Source organism: Phyllobates terribilis, unplaced genomic scaffold (genome assembly GCF_046119375.1).
Source record: "Phyllobates terribilis strain yellow unplaced genomic scaffold, ASM4611937v1 Scaffold_2__4_contigs__length_985480577, whole genome shotgun sequence".
NCBI lineage: Eukaryota > Metazoa > Chordata > Amphibia > Anura > Dendrobatidae > Phyllobates > Phyllobates terribilis.
Genome location: NW_027362762.1, coordinates 40686483 through 40696538, shown reverse-complemented (window position 1 = coordinate 40696538; position 10056 = coordinate 40686483). Strand labels below are relative to the sequence as shown.

Sequence of the window (10056 nt, the reverse complement as noted above, 5' to 3'; positions counted from 1 at the left end):
ATCCCTCTGTGTGACCGCAGTCCCTCTAACCTTGAGCAAGAGACATCATAGCTTTTTTTCCATATGAAATCAGTAGGAAGGGACAGATGTGGCTCATAAATGTAGAAAGAAATACATTTTTCTGATAAGATATATGACAAAGTTACTTATATTCACTCCTACTATTGATTCATGAAATGTTTGTTGAATCGTCAGTCTGTGTAAAAAGAACTAAAATAATAATGGAGTTTTTACTTGAAACCCATAATGTTTAATACTTTGTCTTAAAAAGGTAGGTATATATTGCAACTTTATTAATTTAGACATTATAAAACAACCCTTCAAGGAGTAAGACACCGAAAAAAGGTTAAAAAAAATTTATTCCAGAAATTCAGAATTTTTGCACAGTCCCGTTCTTATAGACCGAGGAATACATTTTCCTAATGCATTTTCTGAACACTTCATCTCGGATGCCGTAGATCAGTGGGCTGAGAAGCCTCGGCAAACACATAAAGACCAGGAAATTGAGCATGGTTATGTAATAGCCACCATAGGACTCTGTAATGTTAGAGGTCAAAGACACTATGCATAGGAGAAGCTGAAACGCGTGGAGCATTACGGTTCTCCCGGCTTTGGAGGCCGAAGAGGAGTTAGAACCACTTTTCCTAGCGATCAGCATGACCTTGACGTAGGTGAAGAGGATGACCAGAGCCACAACAATTAAACTAATTACGAATGTTAGGGACCTTATGGTGTCTTGTATTGGCCGTACTATTAACCCTTCCTGTCTACACAAGAGGGTCTGAGAGAAAAAACTCTTCTCTGCAATGGTGCCAAGGATAATTAAATCAAATGCATTGGGGAGAAACCCAAGAAACCACATTGCCGAGATGACAGAATAAGACCTTTTAACTGTACAGAACATTAGGTATCTCAGTGGGTAGCAAATGGCAATGTATCGCTCCAAGGCCATGGCCGCCAGGTTGTATGGCGTGACCCTAAAGGCGGTGCCAGTAATAACAAGGATGAAGTAGCAGATAGGCACCGACATGTAAAGAAATTGATAAGCCAATGCGAGAAAGAGTCCCAAGCAGAGATATAATGTATCACAGACCAGCATGTGGGCGAAAAGGACATATCTGGTCGTCTCTCGTACATTAGGGGCAGTGAAGTAAACAATCAATATAATGGTGATGAAGTAGAGAAAAAAGCAGAAGCAAAGCATGGTGGAGATCAAGAAGACCAAGTTGATGACTTGCGAGAGCCACTCACTGTAAGCAGACATCTGAGAGTCATGGTCCAGGGATCCCGTGGAATTCATTCCTATGTAGGAGAAACGTATCTGTAGGGTCATACACTGGGAAGAGAAGACGAAGACTGGTTAAGAATAGGAACCATGTGGTGAGGTGAGGGCTACAGGGAAAGCCACAGACAGAATAGTTTAGGTACAACAAAAGGGTAAGGATACAACTGCAACTACTACACTTTTGCACCACGACTTGCACCCATTATGATACGTCTCCTCCAGTGTGTCTTGGTTCTAGAGTGGTACCAGGTATCTATCTTTTGTATTACTGGAAAAATTGCTAGTGCTACTAGTAGTGCAACCCCAAACACTGCGACTACTGCAACTACCAACACTGTATCTACTGATGCTACAGCTGCTCCTAATGCAACTATGACTTTAATTCTGCAACTATTAACCCTACAAGTATAAAAACTGTCGCAGAGTGCATCTTCTTACAGACACCACTGTACTTACAAGAGCTTCAATCAGCAAGATATCTTGAGTAAACAGTATTTACTTCATACTGGTTAAACATGAGATACAATTCAGTGTCACACAGTCCATGTGCTGCTGACATAACACATTCAGGAAAGGAAAAAAAAACACAGGAAGTAAAAGCAACCAACAATTGAGAGCTTTCCTCTCCTCATTACAGCAAGCATATAACTTTACACACTATCGCCATCTGCTGTCTGGTTAGTATAAAGTCCTCCTTTCACTTATAATAAGTCCTAATCTGTTGTATATGCCAACACCTTTTCACAACAATAAAGACTTATTCAATCAATCCCAACTTTTTTATTAGTCTCTGGTGTTTATCAGCATTCAACGCCTTCGTGAAGATGTCTGCTGTCATTTCTTCAGTAGGACAATCCTTTAACTTCAAGACTCCTTGTTCCTGATGATCTCTCAAGAAATGATATTTCACATCAATATGCTTGGTTCTTGGATTGACTTTTTCCATCTGAGCACGAACAAGACATCCTTGATTGTCCTCTTTCAGTTTTGTTGGTTCCAACTGTGGTTGTCCTAATTCTGTCAACAATTGTCTTAACCACAGTACTTCTTGACTCGCATGTGCTGTGGCAACATATTCTGCTTCTGTTGAAGACAGAGTCACAATTGACTGTTTCTTACTTGTCCAACTTATTGGTCCACCTGAGAGAAAAAAAATATGTCCACTGGTAGATCTTCTGTCAGTTGGATCTCCAGCCCAATTTGCATCAACATATCCTGTTAAAATGCAATTATCACTTGTGGGTAATTTCAGCTTGACATTGCTAGTTCCTTTCAAATAACGCATTACTCTCTTCACGGCATTCCAATCAGCTTTATTTGGTTTTGATACCTTTCTACTCAGGATTCCTACTGCGGCTGCGATGTCTGGTCTTGTAACGGTCGCTAGATACAGTAGTTTTCCTATTGCTGTTCTGTATTCTTCATTATTTGGTAGCATATTTTTTTCACTGTTCATCTCTTTGAGATAATTAGTTTCCATTGGAGACTTTACTGTTTTTGCATCCTTTAATCCAAATTTTTCTGTTATGTCTTGAATCATGTGATTTTGATTCAGTAGGAAACTTACGTCTTCTTCTCTTTCTACTTGTATTCCTAGGTACTGTTTCACATTTCCCAAGTCTTTGATTTTGAAATGTTGCTTCAGGATTTTTAGAATGTTTTCTTTATCCCTTTCTTGTTTAAAACAAATCAAAATGTCGTCTACATATATGAGTACATAAATCCATCTATTAATCAGCCTTTTTGTGTACAAGCATGGATCAGCTTTGCTTCTTTGAAATTTTTCATTTGTAAGTACTTCCGTGATTTTGTCATTCCACGCTTTAACTGCTTGCTTTAAACCATATATGCTTTTCTGTAGTTTGCAAACTTTGGATTTCTTTCATCTTTGAATCCTGGAGGTTGTTCCATGTAAATGTCTTCTGTTAAATCTCCATTCAGAAAAGCTGTCTTTACATCCAGATGTCTCAGTTCCATCTGTTTCATTGCTGCAACTGTAAGTAAAGTTCTTATTGTAGTGTGTTTGACAACTGGAGCAAATGTCTCATCATAGTCTTCTCCATATTTTTGAGAATACCCTTTAGCTACGAGTCTTGCTCGGTATCTTTCAGCTGTGCCATCTGTTTGGTATTTTACTTTAAAAATCCATTTACATCCTATGGCTTTTCTGCCTTCTGGCAAATCTGTTAGTGTCCATGTATTTGAATCATGCATGGATTTAATTTCTGTTTCTGATGCTTCTATCCATTTATTAGCTTCTTCTTCAGGAAGTTTAGATATGTCTTCCCAAGAGTTAGGCTCATAGATTTTTCTTATGCTTGTCTTGTATGAGAGACATTTTGGTGGTTTTCCTTTGTTCTCTCTCATTGAACGTCTTGGTTCTGTGTCTGTTTGTAGTTGTGATTCTTCACTTTCAGTATTTTGTTCTTCATTAATTTCTACTTCTTTCTCATCAGATATTTCTTCAGTTATGTCACTATTGTTTTTCTCATTTTTTGTTTCAACTGAAATCATTATGTCTTCATTTAAATCTTCAATGAATGTCACACTGTTACTCACCGTAACTCTGTCTGTTTTGGGATCTAGGATTCTATATCCTTTGCAATTTTCACTATATCCAACGAATATTCCTTCCATGGATCTGTTTTGAAGTTTGGAACGTTTTTCTGTTGGAATGAATATAAAAACTATACATCCAAAAACTTTTAAATGATTGACACTTGGTTTCATACCTTGCCACAGTTCATATGGAGTTTTCGTCAGTTTTCTGGAAAAAAGTCGGTTCTGTAGATATGTAGCTATCATTGCTGCCTCACCCCAATATTTCTCTGGTAGTTTGGAATCCGTCAGCATACATCTTATCATTTCTGTTAGAGATCTGTTTTTCCTTTCTGTTACTCCATTTTGTTCAGATGTGTATGGAACAGTTTTCTGGTGTTCTATTCCATTTTGTCTTAAGTATTCTTCTATTCTGTGACCAGTAAATTCACCTCCATTATCACTTCTGATGACAATTGGCTTCCTTTAGAATTTGTTACTTGATCTTGTTACATAGTCTACAAGTTTATGAAAAACTTCACTTTTGTTCTTAATTAAGTATGTGACTGTGTATCTTGAGTAGTCGTCTATAAAAGTCAACATGTATCTATTGCCTCCTGATGTAGTCATTTTCATCAGTCCACATACGTCAGTATGCACCAAATCAAGTGGTCTTTCGCTTTTCATCTCACTTTCTTTTGGAATAGATGTCCTTGTGGCTTTGGATTTTATACAACATTCACATCTTACGGTAATTGAGTAATCTGATATCTTTAAATCATTTGTCAATTCTTTTTTCTGTAGTTCCCTTATACTGTCAGGGTGTCTATGTCCTAGACGTCTATTCCACATGTGAATACAGTTTTTGTGATCATGTGTACATACCTTCATCTGTTCCTTTGGCGTGTCAAAATGATATAATTGTTCATCTGCCTTGACTTTGGTTATCACCTTGTTTCCTGCAATAATTGCACACTCATTGTCTTTGAATTTTACTGTAAGTCCTTTTGCTGTTAAACGTTTCACAGATAATAATCTGCCTTCCAATTTTGGAACATACAACACATCCTGTACAAGTATCTTTGAATCTTGTCCGAACTTGTTTGAACAATTTAGCATACCTTGTCCGATACCTTCTGCGGTTATTTTGCTTCCATCTGCAAGATAAATGACTTATTTCTTATCTAAATCAAGATCAGTAAAGAAATTCTTGTCACTTGTCATATGATTCGTTGCTCCAGAATCGATAAACCAACCAAGTGATAAGTTCTTGTCTGTTACTTTAAATGTGCCATTCCAATTATTCTCACATGAATCGGAAATTGTGTTTTTACTTTCTGTGTATGCTTTTTATGTTGTAATTTTTGTTGTTCTGCTTTCCATATGGTACAGTCTTTCTTTAAATGACCTTTTATCTTACATCTGAAGCATTCTCTTGTCTCTTTATTATAGGGTTTTTTAAATTCTGTAGCTTTAAGAGCGTTTTCACTGTCCTTTTCAGTAGAAGAATCATTTCTTTGTTCCTTTCTTCTCTGATATTCATCTATTAGTCTTGTTTTCACAAAATCTAATGTAATGTCAGTTTCTGGTCTCGTCTCAAAGGCATTTATCAAGGCTGTATACGAATCTGGTAAACTGCACAATAATATAGCTGCTACATGACTATCTTTAATGTCTTCACCAATAGATCTTAGCTGTGATATCACTTCCATCATTGAGAATATGTGCTTCTGCATGTCGTCATTTGCACTCAATCTCATTTCTTAATAAAAATAACGTGATTCAAGCTAGGTCTTTCATACAGTTTTCTTAATTTTTCCCACATTCCTTTAGCTGTTTCTTCATTTCTTATATGTATTAATTGAGCATCATCCACTAATAAGCTAATGGTGGCTCTCGCTTGTCTATTCTTCTTATCCCATGTCTGATTATCTTGATCTGGTCTTTCTGTCACAAATACTTCCCATAAATCATCCTTAGATAACAACATCTCTACTTTGAATTTCCATAACTGATAATTTTCACTATTCAGTTTAGCTACTGTGAATTTCAGTTCTGTGTTACTCATCATCTTTATATAGTCTTACTTGTTTAGAGAGTTGTACTGAAGATATTCTCCTGTTTTTTTTCTTTCTTGCTGATAGTTCCTGTATGTCCTGCCTGTGTTGAATTCCCTGTAATTATATCCAGCTCCTGGGATCATGAATTCCTTTGTCACTCTGTATCTGGATTTATTTCCTTCTGTTTACAGAGCTTATCTGTGTGCTCCATTATCTGGGGTTATTAACCAGGATCCTGCTGCCTGGGCTTTAGTGGCTGGGCTCTGGCCTGGGCCCATAACCTGTCGCAGAGTGCATCTTCTTATAGTCACCACTGTACTTACAAGAGCTTCAATCAGCAAGATATCTTGAGTAAACAGTATTTACTTCATACTGGTTAAACATGAGATACAATTCAGTGTCACACAGTCCGTGTGCTGCTGACACAACACATTCAGGAAAGGAAAAAAAAAACACAGGAAGTAAAAACAACCAACAATTGAGAGCTTTCCTCCCCTCATTACAGCAAGCATATAACTTTATACACTATCGTCATCTGCTGTCTGGTTAGTATAAAGTCCTCCTTTCACTTATAATAAGTCCTAATCTGTTGCATATGCCAACAAAAACTACTAGTATTGCAGTGCTATTATACTCCTACAGTTCTACTACCAATACCACTACTATTACTACAATACTAGCAGTATTACTAAAACTGCAATAATTGCTACCAACACTACCGATATGGATTCTGCTTACACTACTACTGCTTACACTACTACTACTGCTTACACTACTACTACTACTACTGCTTACACTACTACTACTACTACTGCTTATGTGGCACCCCGGGAGTCCGGTTGCCACAATGGCATTGCCTCCCTCAAAAGAGGTAATGCCACGCCTGGAAGCAAGCAGGGGTCCCCTAGTCAGGTATACTAAACATGCAACACTTTCCTGGCTCCAGACCAGCAAGGGGAGCCCCCTCCCCTTGGCAACTGGGATCTGGGGGCGGGGTTAGTTAGTCTTAGTGTGAGGAGTTGAAGCGAGGACGTCGAGGAGAGAGGAACTGGGGACTGGAGCTGCGTGGCAGCTCACCCCAGAAGCATCAGCACAGAAGAACCGGAAACCGGAGTCCGAGGCTGTGGGGCACCGAAGGCCCAGAAGTAGAAACCAGAGGGCAGGAGATTGCAGGTCTCCTGGCCCCATCAGACGCCTGGAGGCTCAGCAGCACTGCAGGGTCCAGCACTGCCATGAGGGAGCGACGCACCAGCAACGCCCGAGCTGTCTGCCATACGGGTGAGCACAGAAATGCCGCACTCAGGGACGAGGGCCACCGCACAGCTACAAGTAGCAGGGCCAAAGAGTTTAGTGGAAAGGGAAGGCCTCCAACTTCACCTGGCAAGGAGGATTCTTTACTTGCTTCCAGGCTGCCCGGACTTCCACTTCTAGCCAAAACTCTAGTCCCGGCTTGTTTAATCAGCACCAGTAAAGACCCTGGGACTGCACTTCCTTGTCTCTGTGCTTCTTGCTGCGCCATCAACCCCTACACTACAACGCCCAGCACAACCTGCAATATCCACACTGCCCTGGAGCTAGCTTTTCCTGTGGAGAGCCACACCATCCCTGCTGCAGTAACATCAGCTTCAGAGGACTGTTCCGCAGTGGCGGCTCCCTTTAGCCGCATTCCACAGGTGGCGTCACAAATTCTATAAAAACACTATAAATCCCCTATGCAGAACTCCTTTTATTGACCGCCCTGGGTCACGGACCGGGTCACCGCCACTGTGACATTCCCCAGCATCCACCGACCCGGCACTGGGTACCCCACGGCCCAGGGGGCGCGTCACTTACACTACTACTACTACTGCTTACACTATTATTATTATTATTTATTATTATAGCGCCATTTATTCCATGGCGCTTTACATGTGAAAAAGGGGGTATAATACAAGAACAATTTCAATAATCTTGAACACAATGTGACAGCGACTGGTACAGGCGGAGCGAGGACCCTGCCCGCGAGGGCTCACAATCTACGAGGGATGGGTGAGGATACAGTAGGTGAGGGTAGAGCTGGTCGTGCAGCGGTATGGTGGAGCGGTGGTTACTGCAGGTTGTAGGCTTGTCGGAAGAGGTGGGTCTTCAGGTTCCTTTTGAAGGTTTCCACGGTAGGCGAGAGTCTGATACGTTGGGGTAGAGAGTTCCAGAGTAGGGCGGAAGCACGGGAGAAATCTTGTATACAGTTGTGGGAGGAGGAGATAAGAGGGGAGTAGACCAGAAGGTCCTACCTCCATAGCGCAGTCAAAAAGGGGGAGGTGTCAGGCAAAAGGTATTTTTGCCCGAGTTTTTAAAAATGAGAGATGTTTTAAAAAAGGAAAAAAAAACCACCCCCTATCTGTTTGTAAGTGAAGACATAGAACTCACTTTTGCTTTTCCCCAAACCAGGAATTTTTATGACCCGCCATAAAACCTCAGTCCAGGGCAAGCGCTGGTACAAACCGGAAAATCCCTCCAAAAAAATCCCATTGTTTAATTGTACAAACGTTTTATGCCAATTTTAATCACGCACAGGTCTGACAGAAACATCGGAACCACGTTTTTTGAATGCTCACCTTTTTCCCATTACAATAGTATAACTTGCATAACTGAGGAATGACCGGGAACTGAGATAATGGATTCTGAGATTCTGAGCGTCATAGAGGTTTCATATTTAATATCTATCTTCATGAATATTGGTGACGGTCAAGATGATGTCTCCCTCTTGGATGTGGGACCCCCCCACACCAAGATATGGAATCTGAAGGATTTTTTAGGTCTTCTGCAGCTGGGTGGGCTCGCAAAGCCGAGCCCCCTTGTAAGGTAAATAAGGGGTGTTCCCCAGAGTTTTGGCTGCTTGCTAAAAACCAGATAGGCCATTTTTCAAGCCATTCCAACCAGGGACGCAGACGCATGTGTAGCACCCTGAGGATTCGGCTGCTACAGGGGTATTGCACCTCAAGCCAGAGGTGTGATATTCCACTCCCTGGTAAGGATGGAGTGTGGAACTGAGCTCAGTTAGCTGCATACACTACATACATCCCATTTCCGAGGGACAGACCGATGGTACTCCCACTAGGTATATGTGCAGGTACGACAGTGTCTGTCCCTGGCTGGAGTGGGAGGGGGGTGGAACATCCCAGTAGTGTAGGGGCAGATAGGGGGAGCAGTCTGGGTAATGCTAGGAGCTCATTGGGTGCTGGTCACCTGAGCTCACACATAGAGGGAGTATATAAGGTGGGAACCATCTTAGATCAGGGTCAGTCTTCTGTAGAGAGTCAGTCAGTCCTGAGAGAGGTCCAGGAGCGCCTGCAGAGAGAAGAGAGAGAGGAGAAGAGAAGGACCCAGAGGGGGAGAAGAAGGAACCCCAAGAACCCAGTATACAACCAGAAGGGTGAAGGGTTGGCACGCAAGGGAACCGGATCCCAAATTAGTGGAGGAGAGAAACAACCCTCAACTAAGAACCGGAGGCTGCGACATTACATGTGGAGCAGCCCCTCACCAAGTCCACTAAGAAGGCACACCGAGCATAGGGTCAGGGAAGCCAAAGAAGGTTCACCCAATAGGAGACCCGAGGGAGCCGGACATAAGTGGACCCCTGGTGGGAACGGCCAGTAGAGAGGACAGTCAGAAAGGGAGCTCAGGACCACGCTCCAGAATTGCTTGGGGGTTGGCCGAGTCCAGGACCTGGTGGACGCAGCACGGCTCGGGCGGTCACTCAAGGCCAGAGTGACCAACAGAACAGCAGTAAGTAAAAACCCTGAACTGCACAGCCCGACTCTGAGTCTTCTTACCATCCACACTGCACCTCCACTACCACCATCCTCTACAACTGACCCCCTGAGGCTATACCCCTCCCGTTGGGGGTTATACTACCACAGCTGCACGTATACCACCAGCCTCAGCGGACCCTGCTGCAGTGGCGGCCGTATTGACCGCAAATCAACGGGTGGCGTAGTCGACACTAAAGAACATCCAGCAACATCTGTAAAGACTGCCACACACTTAGTTTGACACCCTGGGCACGGACCGGGTCGCCGCCACTCGGAGACTACAACCCCCATCAGATCCGGCTCCGGGTAATCCCCCAAACAACACTGGCCCAGGGGGCGCGTCAACTTTGGCGTAGTCGGCAGGATAACGTGCCCGCAACAA

At 42.4% G+C, this 10056-nt stretch overlaps 1 protein-coding gene across 1 annotated transcript; it reads right to left on the bottom strand.

Annotated features, from left to right (window-relative positions):
- Positions 1-370: 370 nt before the first annotated feature.
- LOC141244165 (odorant receptor 131-2-like) lies at positions 371-1300 on the bottom strand. Its single transcript, XM_073668992.1, has one exon. It carries the CDS (start codon positions 1298-1300, stop codon positions 371-373), a length of 930 nt encoding a protein of 309 aa, XP_073525093.1.
- Positions 1301-10056: the final 8756 nt, after the last annotated feature.